This window comes from Aspergillus tubingensis (assembly GCF_013340325.1).
Source record: "Aspergillus tubingensis WU-2223L DNA, scaffold_7, whole genome shotgun sequence".
Taxonomy (NCBI): Eukaryota; Fungi; Ascomycota; class Eurotiomycetes; order Eurotiales; family Aspergillaceae; genus Aspergillus; species Aspergillus tubingensis.
The window spans coordinates 401,053-427,090 of NW_023336281.1; the positions used below are offsets into that span (position 1 = coordinate 401,053).

Below are 26,038 nucleotides of genomic sequence, written 5' to 3' on the forward strand. Positions count from 1 at the left end.
GTGACATTGGTGGCTTGCATTGCAGTATTAACTGTAGGCTACCGTGAATATATCGCCTAGCTGATATGCCGAGGTCTGTATCATCCACTAGTTAATGGGACGAATGACGGAAAATTATTCCGCTGGCCGAAAGTACCCAGAGGAAATATTTTCCGGGATAGACCATGAATAATGTCACACAAATCCAACCATTCAAGATGGATCATAATCGAACAACACATACAAGGCTATTTCTATCCGTCACCCACAATCTGACCAAAGTTATATTGCGGCACTTGAAACAAAAGCAAATGATATTTTCATTCTTTTTAACCATAGCTATTAGATGGAAATGTAAAGAGCTTGTTATATACCTAGTAGATTATAGCAACTTAGTTAAAACCTCGCAAATCAGTTATCGTTATGCTTCTGGCCCATCTCTACTCATTCGCTTCCTCTGTATCAGAACCCTGAGAATTCTCTGACCCTTCTGCACTTTGATCTGCAATCATTTTGCCCAGCCGCCTAAGATCATCAGTTATATCGTCAGGCTGGATGCACAGCTCTAGAAAGGCCAGTTTATCCGACTCGGCATCCACCCTGTCCAGTGCTTGCTTCAAATTCCCTACTGTCTTGATTTTCATGGCGAACATGGGCGGACTTTCCTCTAGCTCCTCATCTTCCTTGCTGGCATAGGGGTTGTGCGACGGAGCGTGGGGCTCCGAGGAAAAGGAATTGGCCAATTGGACATAGTCCCAGTTTGCAAAGTAGTTATACGGTCCATCGTGCATAGCAGTCTACTTCATTGTCAGCGATGTCCACGACTTGTTCTCATTGACTTGCCTCGATCTTATACCCCAGATTGTTGAAAATGAATATGATCGCGTTTGCTCTATGACGAATCATGCTGCTGACTTCTTGTGCTGTCATCTGAAAACCCCCATCGCCAATAAGGATGATGGATCGACCCTGTGTCCGAGCAAGTTGGGAACCAAACCCAGCAGGTAAAGCCCAACCGATAGAGCAATATGGAAATTGTAGCTGGCAGTTGGCTTCAGGGGGGAGGAGGATATGATTGGAGATAAGCCATGACTCTCCTGCATCGCAGAGCAACGTGTCATGCTCCTTTATAAGTCCCTGGATACCGCTGATAGCGCTTTTCAAAGTTAAGGGTGTCTCTGGGGTCTCTGTTTCGTCGGGCGGCAAGCAACCAAGAAGTGGCTTAGGTCGCGGGATGGACTCGGTCTTAGTCTCCATTCCAGACATGATGAGTTGCGCTACCAGTGCGCCGATTTTCACGGGCTTGATGTGCTTTCCCTCGGGCAGCTCGACCCAATCTTTGTCCACGCTAATTATGCGATAATCTTCTTGCTTATTGCTACTCATCAAAACATGAAAGTCGGACCAATTTCCACCGATGACTAACCAAAGGTCTGAGCTCATAACGATCTGCTCACCTTCTGGGTTTACCATTCCAGCCCAGAACTGGCCGCAGTACTGCGGATGGGATTCTTTGAAGCAGCGACCATCGGGCTGACAAAGAACCGCGCAACCAAGCTTCTCTGCTAGACGTTCAATATGACCGCGAGGGAGAGATAGACCTGCTAAACTTCCAAGCAACAGCACAGGTCTTTGGGACGAGTTCCATATACTTGTAATTGCTTCTACAGCCTCTTTTAACACGCGTGGCTGACTCTTCAGGTTCACCTTCCGGCTCAGTGGCGAAGGTCGAGCGCATGCGGCGGAAGCAAGATCATTGGGAACCTCAATGTAGACGGGCATACTGGAGTCAAGACATTTACCTATCGTATCATCCAGTACATCAGAGACAGTCTCTGCAGATTCGAGGCGCACAGATGCAGCAGTGACTCCTTCGAATGCGCGGAGGGCCTGGTCTTTATTCTTAGCGCTGGGAGCGTGATGCAAAAATTTGTCGCTTTTCACCAGGCTCGTGGTGGGACAACCGGAGAGTACAATCAATCTGATATTTTGCGAGCAGGCGCCTGATACGGCATTGAGAACAGACAGACTGCCTACAATGTAGGGAACAACGATAATCGCAATGTGGGCTGGTGACACGCGGGCGTATCCATCTGCGGCATATCCAGCGTTTAGCTCGTTGCAGCACGTCACCATACGAAGATTGGGATTCTTCAGCAGATTATCGAGGAGGAAGAAATTAGTATCCCCTAATAAGTTAGCAAGCGATACGAAATTATAGATTGATATACAAACCTGGTACAGCGAAGTAATCGCGAATGCCCAGCTCCTCAAAGCGATAGGCCAGAAATGTGCCAATGTTATAAGTTGTCTGATTAAAAGTAGGCCGAGAGCTCGGCAAGTTCGCTACCACCTGGGGTTCTGGGATTGTTTCAGCATCAGGTATCTTGATGACTGCCTCGCCGAGCAGTTGACTGCCATAACGTAACGGCGCTCCTGGGTATGTTCCTTTAGGTATCTCATTCTGCATAGAATGGAGAATTTGAGGAAGCTGGTCCAGTGCAAAAACATGGCATGGTTGATAGAACCTTTCTTTGGTGAAAACAAGGATAGCCTTTTCTATCTGTTCTCGAGTTCCCCCATAAGGTACAACTTTCACCTGCGCCATCCTTGACACCAACTTAGATATGTCAATGCCAATCGGGGTCCCTGGAGGCAAGCCCACAACGACAACTGTTCCTCTAGGTTGCACATACTGGGATTGATAAGAAGGTAGTTATGTCAGGCGCCGCTTGGGAGAAAGACTAACCTGAAGTGCCCCTTTGAGAAGTGCCCCCGATCCCTCTATCAGTATTGCAGCGTCGGGCCCGTCGTCAATCATACCCTGAACTTCAGCCACCATATCGGCTGAGGAATTGTAATCTATGTAGTACTCGACACCAAGCTTCTGTTTATATAGATGATTACTATAATCTCCTGTAGATATGACCAGAACTCGACAGCCACGGGCCTTAGCGTATTGACATGTCAATGTTGTTAGTCCACCTGGCGGTCCCGCAACAGCTTCATCGTGTTAGCTGTGGCCTGTTAATCATAAAACTTCATGGACAGACGTACCTACAAGGCTACCGGGTTGTGCACCACTCTCATGTACGGCTCTGAAGCACGTGGTACCGACGCAGATAATCTAAGTAGGATATTAACGAGCTCAGGGGTAATAGATGATGAGCCTGAGCTTACCGGAGCCACAACATCAAGAGGGATCTGTTTAGGGAGTCGCACGACATGACATGCTTGACTGATGCAGTATTCCCGAAAGGTGCCATCCACTGAATATCCGGTCATCCGCGCGTGTGGGCATGAGACGAAATCTGATTGTTTATCCGCATCGCAGACACCACAGGTCCTATTGATCCACTAAACCAACGTTAGAAGGATACTTTTGCAGCAGCGACGGTGGGTATTACCTGTATACCGACATGATCACCAATATTGATGTCCTCCACTTCGTTGCCGGCCGCTACAACAACACCCGTACCTTCGTGACCATCTTGCACCTGAAGTCAGTATAATGTGGGAAAGCTTCGACAGCCGTGGGCCTGCACACCGACGCGATGTTTCTTTCCAGTGACATGATTCCCTAGAGTAATTAACACTTGGTGCATTATTCTGGGACCGGATAAGATTAACCTCTCCATTGATGAAGGGCGGAGTGACAGAGTCCGGAGAATTTCAAGTTGACCAGTACTTCGTCCGGACCTGGGGATAGAGGGGGTTTGTTTCTGCATTCCCGACCTGATACATCAGCAGACGCACAGAGCGACAAGTGTGGAATAGGGATTAGTGATCCTTACCAGTAGTAATGCGTGACCGCCCGAACAGCTGAGGCTGTGGAATTGGCATTGTCTGAACTGGGGCCATTGCTGTTCCGATGTTCTCTCTTTGTTGTCGATGTATTAGAAAGAGTAAAATCAGCAATTAGCACTACTGTGAAGAAGAATGACGACCTGTGGCGACAGTATAAGACTGTAAATTTACCAGATCAATTCCTCAGCCTGTTCTGCTGGCGAGTGCACCATCCGCCACCCCGGAACATGTGCATGCTTTTATAAAATTCATGAGTACGTGAAGGCCGCGCACAGACATAGTATCATCCATAGGTAGGATCTAAAAGCCCCTAATGACCTGAATAAGTTCCAGAAAGTGGAAATACCTTAGAAGGATATACTTTCTAGAAACCTGGCACCCGCAAACATGGGGGGAGAAATGAGGAAACAGCCCGCCGGAGGATTGAGAACACCTCAGGTGACTAAGCTTACATCACCTGGAACTCGACAGGGAAGTAGGAGTAGGAAGTCATGGGATCTCACACTTTTTTGAAAAGTAGCCAGAACTGTATGCAGACTGCACGTATAGCAAGTGGAGGGGATCATGCCCAGCTTCAATTCAAGGTAACAGAGAGAAGCGATTACATTCGAATTCTACCAGGCAGACTCATAACAGCATCTCTCTCGTTCCACATAGAAATTAATGGAAATTGTCAATGTGGTCATGGTATTCAGTTGCGCAATTCCTTGGCTAAGTCGTTGAGACTTTGATTGAGAGAGATTTTGCTGGGATAGCCAAGCTTGATGGCCAGGTATCAAGGTAGACTAGACGTCCGCGTTACTACGAGAAATGATGACGTGCAAGGTATCTGATACTCTCGGTCCCTGTCTGACCGCATGCTATAACAATCCTTGGAATAACAGAGGTGTGAAAGGTGCGGACCGACATTGTCGGGCCAGTTTGAGCAGAACAGTTGCCTACGAAGCTACTACAGGGATTAACACAGAGGCGTCTGCTCCTCGGTAGACATCTCATGGACGTATGCGCTGTTTGTAGTTAATATCCTGGTTTTAGAGAGAGAGAAAAGGAGACTCACGGAACCCTCGGAGGACTGATCAAACACTCCCCTGTAAGGCCTATTTTAGGAAGCTGTTGACCGCTTGTTCACTGCGCTGGTACCCGAGAAAGCGAGTGGGGGCTTTTAATCGGGAGGAAGAGCTGGGGCGTTTTTGAGAACTGCCCGTCGCTACATACATGCAGCTCGTGTCCGGAAGCTGGGACCTGGTAGCTGTCTGGGAGATGAGCCAGGTCTTTGTATGGGTCACCGGGTGTGGATATGAGACATTCAATGCAAATCTTGCAGGTGATGTTAAGTGCCATTTGAGCAGTCAATTTGAAACCAGAGCCAACTCAGCATGCAACGCTAGGATGTCTTCTTGGCGAATGAATCTCATATGAACAATAGCAGAGTTGAAAGGTTTTGCTTTTAGGTGTTGTGGTTACCATGACTAATTCGTCGACAACCATTGGCAGCTGTTCGGAGTATGACTGGTTCTTAGCCAACTTTCGGCGTCTGCGAGCCAGGAAATTGATTGATCACAACGTGCAATCCATGAATTGATGATAGACTGTGAGTCATCAACAAAGTATGTGCTCTAGCGGCAACTGTAGCTCAAGCATGGGGTGGCATATCTTGAATGAGGTCTCCAGTAGAGCAGCCGGCAATTACGTAATTGGAAGAAAGGGTTGACTTCAAGCCTTGTGAGGCGGCCCCAAACGAGCCAGTCTATCATGAATGGTTCAAGGCACCCGATAGACAAGAGCCTTGTAGTCGCAACAAGGTAAAATTAAGAGTAGCCAGGAGCCACGCGGAGTCGCGGGGCCCGATGTGGTACGACGGGTGATTTCTGGGGATTTCGGGAGCGCCCTACGGCGACGACTGCCGGTTACCGAAAAAGGGGAGGTTCCCGGAATGGGCCAACCAGAAACGAGGAATTATTATCAGAATACCCACTTCCGGAGATAAGGGCTGTCGCAATTTTTTTTCTGCAGCGTCCAGGCCCGCAAAAGCAGATGCCCAATATGCAGGGCTCAATAGGCTGTCTGGCTGAAGACCCTTTGTATAGACCCTTTCTTACTATTTATACCGACCTCCTGTAACCCGTACCGTATCTCTGCCACTTCTCATCACTCGTGTGGGTGTACATCGAGCGCTTGTGCGAACATTCTTATCCACCGAGGGGAATTCGCAAGCTACCAATCCGGGAATGGCTGATATTGAGACCCATGTCCGCCATAGCCTGGACCAGAGGGCCCACGCAACCATAGAGAAGTCGGCTTCACAGGTAATAGCAACGGAGGAACAAGATGACACTTTCGACGAGAAATATCCAGAGGGAGGTCTTCAAGCCTGGCTTGTGGTCCTAGGGTCATGGTGTGCAATGGTTCCCTCAATGGGATTGTTGAATACCATTTCAGTCCTCCATGCATGGACATCCACCCATCAGCTCTCTGAATATTCTGAATCCAGTGTTGGATGGATTTTTGGCGTCTTCAGCTTCTTCCTATATTTTGCAGGCGCCCAGGTCGGTATGTTTTATCCCAATATCCACACATCAAGCGCAGCGGTTGACTTGAGGATGCCGACAGGTCCGATATTTGACAGCCGCGGACCGCTGCCAGTTGTAGTTCCGGGCTCGATTGGTTTGGTGGTAGCAGTATTCTGCTTCAGTGAGAGCACAGGTTAGTCTTATTTAATGATTTTTCGAAGGTGCCACTAACGTATAATAGAGTACTACCAAATCATGCTCTCTTTCAGCGTCCTAGGCGGCCTGTCGTCTTGCTGCCTCTTCACTCCTGCTATCTCCGCCATCGGGCACTGGTTCAATGTTCGGCGTGGCATTGCCACCGGAATCGCCTGTACAGCAGGCGGACTCGGTGGCGTCTTCTTCCCCTTAATCATATTGTATGTCGCCCCGAAGCTGGGCTTCGCGTGGGCCATGCGCATCATCGGGATAATCTGTTTTGTGCTATGCGGTTGCGCATGCCTTCTTCTAAAGACACGGCTCAAGCCCGACACAAAGCGTGGCATGGCGATCGACCTTCGCGCCCTCCGAGAGCCCAACTATGCCCTCACCACGCTTGCAGTATGGATGGTCGAATTCGCTGTGTTCGTACCTTATACCTATCTCTGCTCGTACGGTTTATATGCCAACATCGGAGAGTCGCTCTCGTACAAACTGTGTATCTTCCTCAACGTCGGAGCCATCCCGGGACGTGCATTCCCAGGACTCCTCGCGGACAGATTCGGACGGTTCAACGTGATGGCATTCACTGCATTAGTTTGTGCCATTATGACGCTCGCATTGTGGTATAATGCTGGCACGAATGATGGTGCTATTATCGCGTACTCGGTCATGTTCGGGTTCTGGAGCGGTGCGGCTATCAGCTTGACCCCCGTTTGTATCGCACAGGTGTGTCGAACGGAGGATATAGGCAAGCGAAACGGAACGACGTTCACTCTCGTGAGCTTCGGGACCCTCACTGCGATCCCTATTGCGGGGGCGATACAGGAGAGGGATGGAGGTGCTTTCTGGGGACTGATTCTTTTTGGCGGAATTTTGTATCTTGCGGCGTGTGCTGCATTCGTGGTCGCGAGGGGAGTTGCTGGAGGCTGGAAGCTGAGAACAAAATTTTAGAAGTATATATCCGAGGTAAATCATATAGGGATATTATAATAATGCATAGGAATACTAGTAGGGGATTCACTGTTGCAAAATTGGCTGACTGAGTGTTTGTAAGTGGAGAACGCAGGAAGCTGGCAGACGGGGTTAGGAAGACCCTCGCACCGCCTCGCTTTCTTGTATAGACTGACCTGCCCGGGTGATGAGATCACAATATTCCCCAGACTAGCACCACCACTAATCAACTTTCACTATAAACTATAGGGAGGAGTGACGGAGGAGTGATGGGGATAGTATTAGGAGAGTAGCTAAGCAGATATTCCCGTTGCATTATTGGTTGCCTCAGGCATATAGACTTCCATATTTCCTCTCCGGGACTCCCGGACCAAGGCGCAATTATCTGCTAGTCTGGAAGCAGGATCTATTCCAGTTACTCTGAATATGGAGCAGAGAAAGTCTCTATTCTGTTAGCGTATAGTCCTGGCACCACCAGGCGTCCGGATTCGGAAAGTATACTGTCCGAGCGACTGAAATTGATCACATTACTGGGTGCTTCTGAGATGTGGTATGAACAGGGATGTCAGTAGAGGCAGTGCTGAGGGGAATTTTTCATGGAAGCGCCCTAGCCGGGCTCATAGTCACTTGTTGTAACTTTCTGCTTTTTGGAGGATTAGTTTGGTCTGAGAGACAAGGATCATCGGCGTGACTCTGTCCCGTGTCCAAGATGGAGGCAACCCCCATGCCTCTGGCAAGTGCTGTAAGAGAGACCAGGGGCTTGCATCACAATGCCTCCGTTGAAAATAACTTCTCTGGCGCCGGGTATGAATGAATGATCACTGCGTTGCACAGGATGCGACTTCGTGAACGCTAGCCTCAGTGGCGCGGAATGCACGTTCCCAGGACTCGACTAATGCAAATCAGGATGCAACCCATTTGCCTTGTTGAACAGCACCACTCGAGAAGAAGGCAGGACGAAGCCACAGTGGGTACACTGCATCCAGACGAGTTCCTCCCGAATACGTCCTCGAAGCAAGGAATGGATATTTGGCCTCACTCTGGCCTGGAAGTAGTGCACACTTTTCTAATTGGCATAGCTTGGACGCAACTTCTGAGACAGACATCAGGTGAAAGTGATCCCGTAGGCAATATTGATGACACACCGTGGGAGGTGTGTGGAGTGTCGCGAACCGTATGACTCGAATATCTTTACTACAATGAACATATTGCTGCTTGTAACCAGGGGTTTCGGTGCCACCGATTGGTGGATAGGAGAAGCCCGGGAGTAGTTGAAAATGAATTCTCTTCGTGACTAGAGAAGGAAAAAGTAACGAGAGCGCACCGTGCTCTCCGTCCTCGTAAGCTGGATAGGACTCGTTATGTCGGTGGGGGCAAGTTCACCAGGGCAGCCTAGCCTCCATTCTGATGACTGCAAAGTTGGCGTCGAGCTGGATCATGATACGTGCGCAAGGTATCTCATGGTGGGTAAGCAGTACGAATCGAAACCTGTAGCGTCGAGTGTGTGAGTACCCTGCTATCCGGATTGGGAGTTAGATCTCGCCAATCTCGAGGAGGACGAAAACTCTTACCTGCACTAGTCAAAGACGGCGAGAAAATGGTGGTCACTAATAGACCAGACACACACACGGGCGCTTCGGAGCGTTTCAGGCCGCCAGAGAGAGTAGGAAAAGGAGACAGAGCAGAATGAGGACCTTGAGTGACCGGGAAGACACGTGAGTGCCACCAAGGTGCTCATGCTCTCAAGGTGCTCATTCTCTCCATTTTATAAGTATTCTGACTTTCAACACCCGTACAACGATTTCTCTCGCTCTTTTCCTTCCTTTCGGTCATGAATGCTGGTCTTCTCTCACCTGGGAGGTGTATCCAAGATGAGACGGATGAAGGAGGTTGATCGTCATTCACCAACCCGTGATTAGAATCCACTTCAGGCGACGGCTGCTGACATTTAGCGTCTTTTCTGGTCAAGCCTATGGTGGGGAAGCAGGGTCAGGCAACGCTCCCTCACTAACCAAGGTTTAGCCATGCTACAAGAGTTATTGCAGGCTGTTATGTAACTCGCCATTCAGCTGCCTCACCCCACAGCCGACTCAAACCAAATGAGGGGCTGCACCGTCATGTTTGGTGCAGCGTGGAATGGTCATGACGCGCGGATAGCGCAGGAAAATGGCACGACGGATGAAATTGCTTGCTCTGGAAGGACATAAATAGGCCCCCATGCCTCTGGTTGCTCGATCTTTTCTAATTAACCACAACTCAAATCTCAAGTTCTCAAGCGAAAGCAAAGCCTTCAATCTCAAACTACTTTAGTACATCTTTACCGGTTTCAAACCAACTCTGCCAAAATGTCTCCCTGCTCCTGCAACTGCTGCTCTGGCAACTGCTCCAGCTGCTCCTGCGCCTCTTGCAGCGTGAGTAACCCGTATTTTTGAGCCACCTGGTCTTGTATACCGGCGGAACCAGAGGAAACTGACCTCATGATAACCAGCATTAAATGCTGTCGATGCTCGCTCTCCGGCTATGACTTCACAACCGCACCTCGGCCATCTATACCGATACCACCAATATCAGGCTGCATCTCGGGCTTGAAGACAACACTTTAGGGTATATTGAGATGGTGGATTTCAAACACCTGGGTGCGCAAGTGGGAGTGAAATGGAATATATTCATGATAAGGGTTTATGATTATAGTTGTCTTTTTTATCATGTCACCTACATATAAGCTTCAGGTGTGCCAAGTACAATAGAAAAGGCTTTTTGGGAGGATAAACTTGTCCCGCAATGAAAAGATAATTGTAGATAAAGTTGTCAAAAGGCAGCGGCATGAAGCATCTGCAGAATCCATGCAGATGCACGTGTTAAATGCATGTAGTGAAACGTTGGACAGTACTCCACAGGGTTGATCGCAGTTGCGTTCGTTATTTCGACCTCCACTACAGAAGGGTTTGATACAAGCACGGGGATAGCCGTAAGGGACAAGAGCTTCCACATGGCTTGCTTTTTACAACATGGAATGCATCATCCACATGTTGGCGGCGGATTCCGCATCGGAACTTTCCCCGAAAGGAAGCATCCAACGTGACTCAATTGGCAGGATCCACGAACAGCCAAAGAGATTTCAGGCTTTTATACTCTAGGGACTGGATTAGGGGTCTCATCTGTGTGGGCCTTTGCAGTTTGCGTCTGCCGACGGAGCTCTCGGTTAAGCTAGATTATGACTGCATCATCGCAGTGCGATATGGGGCCAAGACGCAAGGGGTATTTGACAGCGCCTCGTACTTCGTGCTGTACATGACATCTGCTATGATGATATGTCTCTGATATTGTTCAGATGTGTTGCTTCTGTATCGGCCCATGTCTTCTGTCTTCATTTCTGTGACCATGAGGTAGGAGGTAGTACCGATTCTCAATCACCGCGACCTATTGTATCGACAACGGTTAGGCCAAGCAAGAAGGCGAACCGCAGCATTCGTGTAAGACATGGGGCTAAAGATTAGCGAGGACTAGTTCACGAGGGCGAATAGAACTAGGAGGAATTATGTCGGAGACAGGCGTCCATCGACCACTGTTTCGCTTGGGTTAGACACCGGCAACTTCGGATTTGTTTCCTGATCAGTTCGATCAACTGTGGCGTTTTCTAGTCGGCATTAAGCGCCGCAGGGTGGTCCACCATGAAGAAGAAAATGACCAAATCTTCGTGAATGCGTCTATTATCCATCTAAGACAACCCTGGATAGGAGCCATGCGATTGGACTAAGATGGTGGACTGGTGTGAGTACCTGCTTGGTCACCGAGAAGTGAGCAAATAACTCTCAGCACCCGTCGGGGGACATCCGATATCACGCTGAATCTGGGTTTGGGCAGCAGGGGCACACCAACCAGGCTATGCACGTAGTAGAGAGGGGGCGGACAATGGATCGGGCCAACCGGTGGCATGCGCGACGAGGGAAGCGGTACCTTAGTGGAGGTCTAAACCATGCTAAAACCAGGCCAGACCCGGTTGGGGTGGGCTGGGCTTAATCTCTTCCGCCGACCATCTTCCTCGCTTCCTCCCCACCCGTATCCACGGCACCTGTCTGACAGCCCATCACCATCACCCTCATCATTATTACCAACGTCCTTCCTCCGTTGACTTTCCACCAAGGTCCTACCTGCTACAAATCCCTCTCCTGATTTTGGCTGCAGCGTGAATTGAATGGTGGTGTGATGGTGTGATGGTGACAATCTGATGATGGCCATACTCGATTCTCTCATGAAGAAGATACCTCTGCTCTTGGAGCGATATTCTTGCATGAAGATGATGCAGAACGTGGGATTCGACAAATGTAATTCACTCAATCATTGGCTAACACTCGCAAAAGCAAAAGCCAGATAAGTTAAATGAATAAACGAGTCAGAGGCAGGCTACCTTGTTAGTGTCGGGGACCGGGCCTGTCCACGCTCTCAAGGTCCTCACAAGGTCCTCACCTGGAAAATCTCTGCCACGCACTTCTGTTATATAAGACCGTGACGCAACGATGGCCAAACTGAGGAAATGATCAGAGCCGTCAATTCTATTCTCTCATCTTTCAATTATCTGAGTGACATTCAATCTCAATATTCTCAAAATGTCGTTCAATCCTAATGATGTTGACCTCGACACGGCCGACCCAACGGAGATCATTTGCTATCTCAACAAGTCAGAAAATGACTACAACGGTCAGCTGGGCGCCCGCATTTCGGCTATTTTCGTGATTTTTGCCGTTTCAACTGCAGTGACCTTCTTCCCCGTCGTCGCCAAACGCGTCCCCAGGCTGCATATCCCACTCTACGTCTACCTCTTCGCTCGTTACTTCGGTGCTGGTGTTATCATTGCAACTGCTTTTATCCATCTTCTGGATCCCGCATACTCCGAGATCGGCCCACAGTCATGTGTTGGAATGACCGGTAACTGGGCGGATTATTCCTGGTGCCCTGCGATCGTCTTGACCTCGCTCATGTGCATCTTCCTCCTTGACTTCGGTGCCGAGCGCTATGTCGAAGTCAAGTATGGCGTCTGCAGAGAGGACCCCGAGCCAATCATGACCAGTGCAGTGGATAACTCGACTGTGGACAAGGCATCGCCCGGAAACTCGAGGAAGAGCGAGGCTGATGTGGAGGAGTTGTCCACCACTGACACGTTGATCGAAAGGTCCTTCAAGCAACAGATTGCCGCCTTCCTCATTCTCGAGTTCGGTGTCATCTTCCACTCCGTCATTATTGGCCTGAACCTGGGAGTCACTGGCGACGAATTTGCGACGCTTTACCCGGTCCTGGTCTTCCACCAGTCCTTCGAAGGTCTGGGTATCGGAGCTCGTATGTCCGCCATCCCATTCCGCAAGGGCAGCTGGCTGCCGTGGATCCTTTGCAGCTTGTACGGATTGACCACACCCATCTCGATCGCTATTGGTCTTGGTGTCAGAACTACATACAACTCTGGCTCGTACACTGCCAACGTGGTCTCCGGTGTCCTGGACGCCATCTCTGCCGGTATCCTAATCTACACTGGACTGGTTGAGCTTTTGGCCAGAGACTTCCTCTTCGACCCTCACCGCTCCCAAGACAACAAGAGACTGGCATTTATGGTGGTCACCATGCTCTGGGGTGCTGGTATCATGGCCCTTCTCGGAAAGTGGGCTTAAGGTCTGATGGAGGTGCTGTCGTGAAATCGGGTGTGTCGCTTCTGTTAAGATGTTGCCGCTGGTTCTGATATCCGTTGCTCATGCAACCTTCTTCTTGCTCATATTGCACCCATTTGCTGTTCGAAATACCCTTTGCATTCTATTCCAAAATTCTTTGTCATGTGCACATATGTATGGACGATAATAATTAGCTAGGACGAAAGTGCTCAGACTGATAATGATTTATTTTCCTCTGTCAACATAGACCTGCACATCTACGTACTCTTCCATGAACTGAAGTGATATTCATCTCATCGATAATCTAATACTCATGAGACAGGCTTCTAAACATGAATAATGAAAATCTCGAGCTGGTCGAATATTATAGGTTCCTCGTGTCTAGCTCAATATCCGGCCTAGATCTATACGAAGGAAGATGTACTACGACGATGAGTGGCCTTTTTCGAGAAGCACGTGCCACCTTAGCTGTCTTCCAAGCAGGCTAGTACTGGCCGCCTACTACCAACCAATCTACAGAGATGCAGAGGTATTCATCGAGACGCATCGCGTCCTCCAAAAGGCATATGGTCGTGCATATAGCGAACAAAATGTGGTCCGACCGATGCGGAGTTCAACAAACACCTCGGGGAACTACTACAGACAACAACAGCAGCATCTCGTCTTCTACCATCAATTAATCAAACTAAGTTAGTTTCTTTCAATTGCAATAACGCCTCAATCGTTTCTACTTTCATCAGTTCATTCACGTCTACATTGACTAACCAGTATCTTCACACCAGTACTCTTCCCATCACCCACCCTCCCCCGAAATCCCTTCGTGAACATCCCCACCAACCCCCTTTTCGGCTCCTCAACAACAACCTAACTAGAAGGCGCCGTATCCTTAACAGTGGGATAATAATACCCACTCTCATCCAAGCTCGACGTATCCCAGTACACCTGATAAACATCGGTGACATTGGTCTCCTTGAGACGGAACACATCACTCAACTCGCCAGACGACTCCTCCCACATGAGATAAGAGCCATAGAAGAGGAAGCCATCAGTGGCGGCATCAGAAGGCGTATCGATGCCGTTGCCGGTGAAACCAACAGGCAGGATCTCGTCAGCCGTGGGACGGATATAGAACAGGGTGTCGGAGTCGAGGGTGACGCCGTCGGTGGTGGCAGTGGTGATTAGTTCGGTGTCAGTGATGACGACTACAGCATGGTTAGTGAGATTGCTCTGTGCATGTGGTTTGGAAGGAATGCTGACAGGTGACGTCGGTGGTGACGGATCCATAGGGCCAGAGAGATGAGTCACCGGCGTAGGCGAGACCTGATGTGAATGTCAGCGTGACATTAGGGACTGTGTTGAGATGACTACTATGTACCGTCGGAATAGAAGAACTTGAGACCGGAAGCGGCGACACCCCAGGCATACAGACTGAAGGAACCGCTGGGGTTGCGCTTCTCCAGGCTGGATTCGATCTCTGCAGACGGAGCGGCAAGAGCACCGGCGGCCAGAGCCAAGGCGGAGAGGACGGAGGACTTCATGGTGAGCAAGATTGATTTCTTGAGTAATGTTAACTAATGAGAAAGCTAGATACATTCATGACGAGACAACAGTCCCGCTTTATATCGTCAGTTCCTCAGCGAGGGAACTATCTTCAGCCAACTGCATAAGCCCCACACACAACATGTTTGCCTAAGCTTAAGTTCCTTAGGGATTTGGGGTCCAAAAACAAACCAATGACTGACTGAAAACTCTTACTCTGTTATTTCTAACCTCGTATAGACTATGGGCATACGTATGCAGACCAACTGTATGCGGGATAGTGGCGACTAGCGCTGGGACTCCCGGCTTGGCCTGAAGAGCCTTCGGAGGGACATGGACTGAGATTATACGCTCAGGTGCCATTTCACGACTTGAAGATGTCATGCGGCTGATTGTTTTACAGACGCTCACTCATTGGTTCCTCGCTCGTAAATCTGCTAACTACACTGGCTGGTGTGGGAGGAATGTACGATTTATGGATGAAGCTTTACGAAACAAGAACGATAGCTTCACCCCACTACAGCTCTCCTCGACCCTGCGATGAGGCGAAAAGTGGAGATTTTTACAAATATGCCCACTTATAAATTCTTATCTAATCCTTGCGAACCAAGTTTGACGGTGGGCCAGAGATCTAGATAGCAGCTCAACATCGGAAATCCCGAGATTCTGCAGACATTCCAAATATTGCTATGCTGCAAGCAAATCGACCTTTTTCTTATTCCATACATCAACACACACCGTTCAAATTCCATAATGACATCATTTAAGTACTATTCATCAAAGTCTATATATATCATCTATCTATAATGTCACCCTACTCAGGCACCCCCCTCAAACTCACCACCGTATCCCTCACACTCTCCCTCAACCCGCGATAAACCAACCCCAAATCTCCCACCGACGCCGAATTATCAAACCCATACTTCGGCCCACCCTCGGGATACTCCCCATCCCTCAACGCCTCCTCCCCTTCCGGCAACCCCCCCTTGATCTCGGGAAACTCCTCCCCCAGAACCTCCACAATCTCCCTATTACAAAACCCCCCGGCCGTCAAAAAATACCTCTTCCCATCCGTCACCTCCCCCTTCTCCAACGCCACGGCATGCGCCATCGCCGCATCCCTCACATCCACCCAAAACGCACTCCCCGTCGCCGGACACTTCTCCCTAAACTTTCCCGCAACGAAATCCCTAATCCTCGTATTCGACGTATTCACCTCCCCCAGATTCCTCAACGACCCAGGCACAACGGGCCCAAATATCAACGACGGATTCATCACCGTTAGTCCAAAACTCGGCTTCTCCCGCTCCATAAACCCCCACGCTTCCCGCTCCGCCAGCGCCTTACTCGTCCGATACCCAGCCTGTCCCTGCGCATTCGCAGGACTAACTGCCTCTTCCCAGGTAACGGTATTCCAATCCTTCTCGGAGTACTTGCTCCCCGCAGGTTTATGGGGATTCCACATCGCCGCGAACGACGACGTAATCACCACTTTTTTCACCGTAGGTGCGTACTTTTGCACGGAGCTTAATATCCCGATGGTGCCGTTAACGGCGGGATCTAACATGTCCTTTTTGATGTTGTCGATGCTGTAGTGGAATGGACTCGCCGTGTGGATTACCCCTGTGAGTGGAGGATCGTTGACCACGGCGGAGTCGAACGCCGAGAGGAGGGAAATGTCCGGGACGATTTTTATCACGAGTCGGTGAGGTGGGATATCAGGACGGATGGATTGTACCTGCGAGGCTTTTTCGGCGCTCCGCACGGTCGTGATTATGTTGTGGCCCCGGGAGAGGAGGATGTCGATTAGGGTGCTGGCGAGGAAGCCGGTGCCGCCGGTGATGAGGATTTGGGACATTTTCTTTTTTCTTTCTATCGTTGGTACTTAGTAGTTTGGTTGGTTGGTTGGGTGGGTGATTGGAAAACGAGAATTAATATTTTAGATTTCAGATGGAAGATGGAATGGGTTGAGGTGAGTATTTATACTATAACATTCAGTGGTCTGAAAGTAAGCAAAGTAGGTAGTAGTGATAACACCGACACTTATCACCGCATACCTCCGCTCCGATCGGGAGATTAGCGGGTGGGTCGGGGTTTATGCTAAGCTCCGTGAACTTACTGCCTACTCGTTGTACCTGTCCGTATCCGTGTCCGGTTACATTACTAAGACAAGGCTGTTGAGATCGGGCTAATTGTTAATCAGTCGGGCGGAAGTGGAATCCTTCGCGCATTGATAAATTGCTGTTGGCGGACGTCCAACGGATTTAGGAGTTTATCTGTGGTGTTGATTGGGCAGTTTGAGGGGTTCGGATTCGGTAGGTTAACTGCTGTGAGACTACTAGGGTCTGGGACATTTTAGCTGGCTAGCTAATTCGTTACTTTTGTACTTTGGAGGATGGATGACATCATGGGGGTTATGCTTATTGGCTTGGTGATTAGTTGAGGTACGGAGTACTACTTTGTGAGGGTGTTTTTGGTTTATGAGGGTGAGGAGGGATAGTATTTTCTGGTTGGTGTAGGTGGTCATGTGTCAGATGATTCTTATGTTTCTCCGGCCTACATGTTAGCTGTGCATGAGTGATGACTATCCCGTATGGATGATGCTTTGTGTCTAGTGAATGTACATCGTAGATACCTGAGTACTTCGTACAAGTACAAAAGTATTCATCGAATCGCATCCCTGGCTCGGATGACGGCCCGACCCGAGTTCATAGATCATGGAGCTTTTATAGCCATCAGGCAGGGTCTCAGGTACAATATATGAGATGTGAGTAGTAAGTAGTCATAACAGTAATAAAGGTATGAATCACCTCCTAATAGCCCTCACCACCCCCATCTCAAATCTCGTTCTATTAATCTTCGTCAACACCCTCCCCATCCACTCACACCATTGCGCAATCCTCTCATGCACCTCATCACTCCCAAACCTCTCTTCGACCGTTTCCACAAACCGACTCTCCATCCACTGCCAAACAAACGCCCTCCTCGACACTAACTCCACATCCCACCATCTCTGCACCCCGCCCTCCTTCCACTTCGGCTGCTCCCCCACTACAATATAAACCGGTCCCATGATCGAAAACAGCTCCATAATTTCCTCCACAAGCGCCTCATCCTCAAGCCAGATAACCTCCTCACTCACAACCACCAACGGCAACGAAAACACCACCCTCGCCGCCTTGCCGTTCATATCGGGCTGTTCCAGACGGTCTCCTGCCCCGAGGATCAAATCCACAATGTTGTCGGGAACGAGGTAGAGCCAGTCGCTGTCGATATCGAATGGGCGGGAGAAGGGGGGTATATATTCGCTACTATGACCATCCTGGCACATTTGAGCCTGAATTTGTTGTTGTTCGTTAAGGCGGTTCGTCCGTGGAGCTGATATACGCTGCGCCCATTTCTGCGCAATGGCTCGCGATTCGCTGTTCACGTGCAGTAAAGGAGTATAAATCTGTACGTGGTCCAGAAGGCTCATGTCGAATACTATCTCGTAGTTGCCATTGGGGTCGTTGACTTGGCCTGCCTCTCCTGTGTAGGGGATGGATTTGGTCACCCAGCAACCTTTTCTGTGGGGGAGTAAGGCTGAAATAGGGTGTGTGGGTTCGGGGAGGGCGAATTGCCAAATTTGGTGGCGGAGTTCGGCGGGGAGGAAGTTGAAGAGTGGGAATGATTTTGCTGTGTTGGCTGTTGTTTGATTTCTTCTTGAGGTGTGTGGGGTGGGGTCTGCTGAAGTGGGATTGTTCATGATGTTTTGTGGATTGGGTTCTTGTTGTATGTGTAGAAGTGGCGTCGATCAATTCTCAAATGGACTTATAGACTGTGGAGAGGTGACACGGAGATAATAAGCAGGGGAAAGCTGTCAAAGCTGACTGACGGGCTACCTATGTTAGTGAATGAAGACTGCGCCACACCCCCCGCATGTGACTACCCGGTCGCAAGATTGCCCTTCGATAAACTTCGAGATGCGAATTGACAGGTAGGAAAGCGAACTTGTAGTCGCTGTAATAACTTCGTTTGGCCTTTTTGGTGATTGATGTTAGATTGACGAGGTAATTGACATCCTTAATGGCTTCTTTGAGGGAGGAGGAACGTACGCGACCGTTGTAAGTGTGCACCGGTGAACCCAACTGACCGAAGTTCCAACTCAAGCACTCGCTACGTTTTCTTTATCGGAAAAATGTTTCGAAAATAGAAAGAGCCATGAAATGATCAACACAAAGATCTCGGATTTACTAAGCACCGAGCTCGTGAGCGACTTGATCAGAAGGGTATGTAAATTTGATGAAATGGCCCAGACCAGGGACAACAGCGCTAAAAGAATCAAGAACCAGCTCAGAGCAATGGAGATCATAACAGCGTGATTGAACGAAAACAAATAGCACAACGCGACTTGCACGTTTCACATCTCAGATGTGCGTGAGGAATCTATGCATGAACAAAGGAAATCAACAGCCGGCTAAAGAAAAATCAGGGTCGTGAAGAGACATAAAAAAGAAGCAAAAGAGTGAAAAAGCTAAAACAGCATTGGCTATACTGTGGGATCAACATGCACGCCCAAGCATAGGTCAATGAATGATGTTGAATAGTGAGGGTATAGATCAGGCTGGCATAGAACCGAAGGTAAAGGGAACTTGTAGTCGCTTTTTGCTACTGTACAACCAGGCCTATTAGCCATGTAATGTAGTTGGTATTCATGGTCAAGATCGTACCTTGGAAGTTCGTTCTTGCTTCGCGCAGTGCACTCATGGCACTGAACAGATGTCTTTCTGCCTCTTCTATGTGCGAGTGGATAACTGTGACGTCATAGGCATTTCGATAGTTTGCAAGAACATGAATTCTCGCCTTGGCCGAGCTACATTGTACCAGATGCATTAGCATTATTGCAAGTAAGATGGCCATGATCGCGACTTGTATCGCCATAGCCACACGTGGAGAATGAGATGATGAGGAATACCTCAGAGCAGCTTCCCCCCATTCGATCGCCAACTGTATCGACTTCACATGTTGATCAGGAGTGGCCTCCATTGTCAACAGCGGCTCGTTCATGTAGATGGCCTTTCTCTGAATAAAGATCTTGTCGAGGTATTTATAATGCTCATAAGCGTCGGTGAGCTCTCCCGACCACGGATTTTGTTTGCGATAGGTCTTAGGATCTATAGTGTCGAACCATTGACGGAGCAAGGCGATCGTGTTATGATTATCGCGAATTTCATATTTCATATGTCGTAGAGTCCACGGACAGGACCAAGGAACGTATGAATAGCGCCTGGTATGTTGGCCCAAAAGTGACCCCGCACACAATTTTGACCTCACAATCGGCCGTTTGGCGATGTGATGCATGTGATGTGGCGGTGAGGGGAGATTCGCTTGATAGAGGGGTAGTTATCTCTGGAATAGATACGGGCTATGAAAGGTGTGGATGGGCAGAGAGTGTAGTTATGGTTAATGGGTGCGGTCCCGCGCAGCTGGTAATAGTGGTGTGAATGAGGAGAAGAATGTGGACCGAGCAGGTACCTCGCTCGGTGTTATAAAGGGAGCTCTCAGCTTGTTGCTCCCTGGCGTTTACAGGGGGGTGTTACCCCGCATCTTCGGTGTTGCTTATGTCACCGCAGTATGTGCCGGGGAACGTCAGCCGACCAAAGTCAATCATTCCACTGTTCTGCACTGCCCAGATGAGTCAATTCCTAGCAGTCATCTAGGAGACTATAGTATAGTATTCCCTATGAGCAGTAAATTGGATGAAGAATTTAGCATCTATTATTCCACACTCAAAGTGAAAGAGTATTATAAGTAATGAGGGCTCTCGTGCTTCCGTTGGGTGTTACTCCTGCCCGCTGATCGACAATCAGGCACAACAAAGCGGTCGTTGCACTGATGCCAGTAGCACAGCCAGTCTGTCCACGGTGTGGCTGTGATTAGCGTAGTTAGCGAGCATCGGAGTATACATTTAGTGTTGCCTAGTGCTTCATAGACCCTATGTCCACCTGTTGCGTCACCTCATCAAAGATCGCCTTGCCCCATGGCCGCTGATTACTTGCATATCGTCGGTCGGCATCCAGATCCTCTTGACCCACCAAATTACATGGAAATTAGGCTGCATTGTGGTAATACAACGAACTAGGTAGTCAAGTATTGGTTGGCCCAGAAGTATAGAAGGAGTTCTTGCAACCCTTATGCATCACACGGAGCGGCATCATAACCGTGCACTTACCACTAGTGGAGTCTACTTTGTTTAAGAGGGGCCTCAGGCATATTGCCGTCTCCATTGTGTAGAGCTCAAAGATAATAGTGGCAGTGAACATGGGTGCATGTAGATACTCCTATCGCAGAGCTAGGTATCTATCGTTGTATTCCCTTGGGTCCTCACCCAATGATAACCGTAACCTTTCACGCCACCTCCTTGCCAACACTTCCTTCGCACCGGTGCGTTCCAGCCGCGCTGCATCCCACATAACGTAGCCCCATTCTGCAATATACGAGACACCCTCACCTCCCAGCATATTACTGTAAGTTCCTTCCCATAGTATTGTCCACGCCAGTGGCGGGTACTCTCCGTCCAAGTTGTTGACAATATCACCTCGAAAGGGCAATGGATCTCTCAGCTCCTCTCTCTTGTCCTTGGCCGACGGGTAATCGAGGCGGCGATCGTGTCTTGTAGTAATATCGAGAGCCCCGTGGCACCCACCCAGAAATTCGGCCCATAACATAACCAAGTTATTCTCCATAATGCGGACTACCTCCATGTGGTCTTGTATCTCGTACATGATCTTGTGGAGGAATCTGAGGCCTCGTGTAAGGATTCCCCTCATGTAGCAGTCATCGTAAGCTGTGATCAGATTAGTTTCCTCCCGAATATTCTGTGTGTCACAAATCAAGGCAACAAAGTCTTGGAACTAGGGGAGTACTGACTGCGAATATCGATTGCACCATCCGGGGTACATGGTCTCCCTTGGCGGTCAAACCTGGGATTGTCTTCATGAAAGTCCCACTCGATAGACTTGATGAATTCTGTGCATTTTTCTTCCGCAAAAACATTGATGCTCCATAACTCCTCCAATTCCCAGGGGTGATAGAGACTCTCAAGAAACTGGCATATTTTGCGAGTTTTTACAAACAGGTAATCCTGATAGTCGCCACTAACATGGTCTTGGTGAGGGCCAAGGCCAAACAAATTGCAGCAAATCTGGAAGCGATACAGAGCGCGGATGATCCTGAATTCCTCAGACTCACTTAGAGGCTCATCGACCTTGGTATGTGACGCTTCCGGCTCCTTTGCCAAATTGCTCAGTGCCCACTCAGCATAGTGTTTTGCAAAAGGCTTTATCACATCAAAATGGAAGGCCATCATGTCACTGGCATCCTCTCTAGTGATATCTTCTGTTAAATTAGAGAACCTGGACGACGAGCTCCGCTCCTTGAGAGATTGACAAAATTGAAGGATATTGTTGGAGGTGCGTGCTTCAGAAAAGGCTAGTGAGCCAGTCTCATGAACAACAGATGCTTCGAAGAGCAGGCTACCCAGTGTAGCTTCCAGACAGCCAAAGAGAAGAAGGTCGCGATCGACAAGATACTGTTCAAGGTAGATGGGTGATGCTTGAACCAAAGCTTTGAGTCCTTTATAGTCCATGAAGGAGAGAATCTGAAATCGAATCTCAGCGGGGAGGGTCTCAAGGTGTGTATGCGAGTGCGAATAACAAGTGTCATCTGTAGTTAGGCTCTCAGATAGTACCGAAAGACTTGAGTCATCTGCCAGTACGCTTCCAGACAAGTCCGACGGTCCTGAATCATCAGTCAGTATGCTTTCAGAAAAGTCTGAAAGTTTCGAGTCATCTGCCAGTGTGCTTTCAGACAAGTCTGAGGGTTTTGAGCTATCTGCCAGTAGGATTCCCCACAAGGTCGAGGGGTTCGACTGATCCACTGGTAGACTTTCAGACTCATCTGAAAGGTTCGAGCCATCCGTAGTTGAAGTTTCGACGATGGTGTTGTCGATAGCCGGGGTTTTATGGATGACTTTGTCGGTAATGATGGTACCCATGATCGAAGCCATAGTGACAGGGGGTTGCAAAGGGTAAGTCGACTCGAAGTTGACGGGGGTCTCTCAGTCTCTTGAGTCATCGCCAGGAATTCATTTGGCAGTGAAGTGATTCTGGAGTCCTTAGTCTTTTAAGCTCTTCGTTCGATGACATAAGCGCCACCGCTGAAGCCCCTGCCGTTTCGGTAAATACCAGGAGCAGCTGCAAAGGCCGGACCAATACTTCACAATGAAAGCCTAAAATTCTGAAAACTGCAAGGAAGGCTCCTAAGTATGAGTCATTGTATCTTTCCGGTTAATACTATTTCATTCACTCTAAATGCCATGCAGTAAATTACCAGTAGTAGAAACTGCGGCTGGAGGCAGTATGCGTGTGAGGTATCAGTTTTCTTTTGGGGGGAAACTCTATGGCCCAGAGAGCAATGAGATATAGTTCACTCGTCGCTGCTCATAAGTCTGGAATGACTGCCGTACGCTGCCACAGAAGAACACCGAGATGTCAAGATTTCTACGCACTACTGACTATTGAGATGTGGCATTGAGGATGTAAGAGTTGGAACCGGTGTATTGATTTTGTTCTCCGGTGTTTCCGATTCATCCAGAACATGGCCTGGGCTCACGAAGTTTCCCAGACATAGAAGATTGCTCAATTCAATTCAACCCATAGCCTTCAACCTGACCGAGCCTGCAGATGCTAGCTGTATATGGAAGTGCTTCACCGTTTGAAGCAAAAATACGGCCCGGAATGCCCCAATTCAGCAAACCTCGCAAAAGCCACATATAAATCACGAAGCAGCGCAAGCTACGCCGTAAAAGGTCGCCCTCGTAGCGGTAAACACAACTGAATTTACAACAAAAGCAACACAAGGTATAGTCGTAGAATACGAGTATAAACGAGCAGCGCAGTAAACAGCTGCCCGCAGGCACATCCTCTACATTGATATATTCCCTTGTTTCCAATATGTTCATTCCTCCTGTACGCATATACTTTCCTGCTGGTTCAAACAGAGCGTATTCTGTTCTTGTTATCTAGCGCCTTCAGAGTCTACCACCAAAGCTCTGAGCCCTACGTGTTCCTGGCTTTGATCGGGGTCAGGGTCAAGCCTAACTTGACTGAACTACCCGAGCAAGCCTGTTTGCAACATGAGTTCAACGATGTAGATTCAGAAAGTCGTAATATGTTCTCCCCCCATTCACTTGATGGAATGTGGATTCACGATGTTGTATTCACATACTGCTTCACACCGATCATCCAGACGATTTCGAAGTCGCTAGAGAATATCCGGTGTTATACCACTGGCGGCGTCGTTAGACTTCTTCCACACGTACTTGTACCTATTCCTCTATTAGTTGAATACTTCAATCAAGCTCGTAACGGAATCCCTTTTTTGCATATCTCGGCCTCTTTTGATACTTCCTTCTCTTGCGCCGAGTACGTGAACACCAGTCATAGAACCACCCCCGCAAATATGACCCACTCAAACCCTTCGATATCATCCAAAGAAAGCTCTGACTCGGAGTCTGAGGTCCTGGGGCCATGGAATGAGCTCCATATCAAGATAAGGGCGATGTTTCATGAAGTGCGATCTCTTGGAGAAAGCGCGGCCTCCTTGGACGAATGGGCCCAGACCATTGATTCGGATAAATACCGGAAGATGGATCCATGGCCCCAGGACCTCATTGACGCTCACGCACAGTATAAAGAGTATGTTGATTCGATAAAGCCGGCCCACTATGCGTACATAGCATACGCCCAACGCTTGACGGATGGGGAGGTGGAAGACACCTGCGAGACAAGAATGAAGATACTGGAGATATGTCTGCGGTGGGGTGAAGCAGCATTAGTGTATGTTTTATCATCCGGATTTTCTGCTGCGTTTTTCGTATTCCCCTCTCCTTTTCCACGTAACCTATGAATGTTTCCAAGTGACCCGTATTCTGGGTATAAAAGCTTGCTCTTGGCTAACGATTTTGTTCTTTATCTTATTCAGCGCAACTGAGGCCCGGCTCGGCTTCCTTGACAGGTACCGTAATGCGTTCAAAGATAAGAAAGCAATCGTTGGGCATATCCAACAAGCAAACGCAAATAGAATTAGTGCCAGGAACGCAGTTAAATGGGCAGGCAAGAACTACCGAAGTAAGTCCGAGGAGGATACGCATGACAGGCATTCGGGAAGACATTTCAGTGGCTAATTAGATCGTTGAAATAGGGTATTGGCAGAACATGATTCGGGAGCAAAAGTATGGAGATGTTTTCGGTGATGATGATAAGAGGGATACCTCCAATGCCCACTGATAGGCTGACTCTACGTACTCTATTGAGCCAGCCATTCTGCCGGCCTGACATTGTAGGGGGGTTTTGTGACAGTGACACGTTCGCTTTGGAGCATGAATAGGGGTTCTGCGATATTTTTATCATGAATTGACATCGTTACACATAGGGTCCTCATGTGGCCATACCTTAGTCAGTTTTAGCTCACTGCGGCTTTCAAATCTTTTGAATTCCAATCCTTGCACTATTCTGATTGCTGTATGACTACATAAGCAGCACAAATATGGGCAAGTGATCCAAGCTCTAGCACCAAGGGTAACCGTTGCAAAAGTACCGAACTACATCGCATCTCACAAAAAATCTGCGAAAGGGTTGGAATATGTCGCATGACCGAACCAAACGGGATCGAACAGACCGCGCATCGGCGTCACTGTCGAACGCAGTTCAGATCCTCTTAATCTTTACTTGGACTTGGGTCTTACCTTTAATCTTTGCTTTAATCTTATTTCCATCTCAATTCTCCAGGGGTACCAAACCAGCATTATAACTGAGTAAATACATGATAGACACTATGCCCTTTATGATAGAAGAACCTGCGCAATTTTCTGTTTTATTGAAGTACTATGTTTATTTCAATGACATAGATGATATAGGAACTGTATCAGCATGCGAATTTCCGAGAATATTAAGATAAGCCAGCGTCTCAAGCGAGACAAAAGAATACATGTCACATGATATCGAGTATAGCTCGCCGTCATATTGAATACAGCACCTAATATATCTAGCCAAAAATTGCCCCGTTCAATTGCCAAGTCTTGAGGCGCGCTACAGCAAGCAACGAACTGAGCAAACAAACACGAAGCAAAGAATGCAGCAAAAGAGTGGTTGTATTGGCTATCTAAGTGCCCGCAGCGAAACAACGCGAAGAGGTGCTTTGTGTGGCGGCCTGAGCGCGAAGCACGTGACTAAGCCTGCATGGGTGGCTGTAGACGTTTTGAACCATATCTCGATCGTGTTTCCAATATATTGTCAATTGACATAAGAAAGTTGTTTTCGCCGGCTAGTTAACAATATTGCTGGAATTCATGTATAT

At 48.6% G+C, this 26,038-nt stretch overlaps 9 protein-coding genes across 9 annotated transcripts; 3 read left to right on the forward strand and 6 right to left on the reverse strand.

The window, feature by feature from the left end:
* Window positions 1–419: 419 nt before the first annotated feature.
* AtWU_05105 (pyruvate decarboxylase) lies at window positions 420–3,822 on the reverse strand (the record flags this gene model as incomplete). The annotated part of the gene is made up of 10 exons (XM_035500215.1): window positions 420–776; window positions 895–2,168; window positions 2,215–2,674; window positions 2,729–2,982; window positions 3,037–3,106; window positions 3,160–3,336; window positions 3,387–3,469; window positions 3,527–3,559; window positions 3,610–3,714; window positions 3,774–3,822. The coding sequence occupies 10 exons, from the start codon at window positions 3,820–3,822 to the stop codon at window positions 420–422; spliced, it is 2,862 nt and encodes a 953-aa protein (XP_035356108.1).
* A 2,192-nt stretch (window positions 3,823–6,014) lies between these two features.
* Window positions 6,015–7,445, forward strand: AtWU_05106 (oxalate/formate antiporter; the record flags this gene model as incomplete). The annotated part of the gene is made up of 3 exons (XM_035500216.1): window positions 6,015–6,336; window positions 6,397–6,489; window positions 6,538–7,445. The coding sequence occupies 3 exons, from the start codon at window positions 6,015–6,017 to the stop codon at window positions 7,443–7,445; spliced, it is 1,323 nt and encodes a 440-aa protein (XP_035356109.1).
* Window positions 7,446–12,052: 4,607 nt separating this feature from the next.
* Window positions 12,053–13,105, forward strand: AtWU_05107 (ZIP zinc/iron transport family; the record flags this gene model as incomplete). Its single annotated transcript, XM_035500217.1, has 1 exon — window positions 12,053–13,105. The coding sequence occupies one exon, from the start codon at window positions 12,053–12,055 to the stop codon at window positions 13,103–13,105; it is 1,053 nt and encodes a 350-aa protein (XP_035356110.1).
* Window positions 13,106–13,966: 861 nt separating this feature from the next.
* On the reverse strand, window positions 13,967–14,640 carry AtWU_05108 (transcription factor domain family protein; the record flags this gene model as incomplete). The annotated part of the gene is made up of 3 exons (XM_035500218.1): window positions 13,967–14,304; window positions 14,360–14,422; window positions 14,478–14,640. 3 exons carry the CDS (start codon window positions 14,638–14,640, stop codon window positions 13,967–13,969), a joined length of 564 nt encoding a protein of 187 aa, XP_035356111.1.
* Window positions 14,641–15,455: 815 nt separating this feature from the next.
* On the reverse strand, window positions 15,456–16,499 carry AtWU_05109 (NAD(P)-binding protein; the record flags this gene model as incomplete). The annotated part of the gene is made up of 1 exon (XM_035500219.1): window positions 15,456–16,499. The coding sequence occupies one exon, from the start codon at window positions 16,497–16,499 to the stop codon at window positions 15,456–15,458; it is 1,044 nt and encodes a 347-aa protein (XP_035356112.1).
* Window positions 16,500–17,447: 948 nt separating this feature from the next.
* AtWU_05110 (2EXR domain-containing protein) lies at window positions 17,448–18,386 on the reverse strand (the record flags this gene model as incomplete). Its single annotated transcript, XM_035500220.1, has 1 exon — window positions 17,448–18,386. One exon carries the CDS (start codon window positions 18,384–18,386, stop codon window positions 17,448–17,450), a length of 939 nt encoding a protein of 312 aa, XP_035356113.1.
* A 783-nt stretch (window positions 18,387–19,169) lies between these two features.
* Window positions 19,170–19,861, reverse strand: AtWU_05111 (polysaccharide lyase family protein; the record flags this gene model as incomplete). Its single annotated transcript, XM_035500221.1, has 3 exons — window positions 19,170–19,291; window positions 19,351–19,493; window positions 19,596–19,861. 3 exons carry the CDS (start codon window positions 19,859–19,861, stop codon window positions 19,170–19,172), a joined length of 531 nt encoding a protein of 176 aa, XP_035356114.1.
* A 1,100-nt stretch (window positions 19,862–20,961) lies between these two features.
* AtWU_05112 (uncharacterized protein) lies at window positions 20,962–22,688 on the reverse strand (the record flags this gene model as incomplete). Its single annotated transcript, XM_035500222.1, has 2 exons — window positions 20,962–21,467; window positions 21,551–22,688. The coding sequence occupies 2 exons, from the start codon at window positions 22,686–22,688 to the stop codon at window positions 20,962–20,964; spliced, it is 1,644 nt and encodes a 547-aa protein (XP_035356115.1).
* Window positions 22,689–24,142: 1,454 nt separating this feature from the next.
* Window positions 24,143–24,969, forward strand: AtWU_05113 (polysaccharide lyase family protein; the record flags this gene model as incomplete). The annotated part of the gene is made up of 3 exons (XM_035500223.1): window positions 24,143–24,519; window positions 24,665–24,810; window positions 24,884–24,969. 3 exons carry the CDS (start codon window positions 24,143–24,145, stop codon window positions 24,967–24,969), a joined length of 609 nt encoding a protein of 202 aa, XP_035356116.1.
* Between the last annotated feature and the right edge of the window lie 1,069 nt (window positions 24,970–26,038).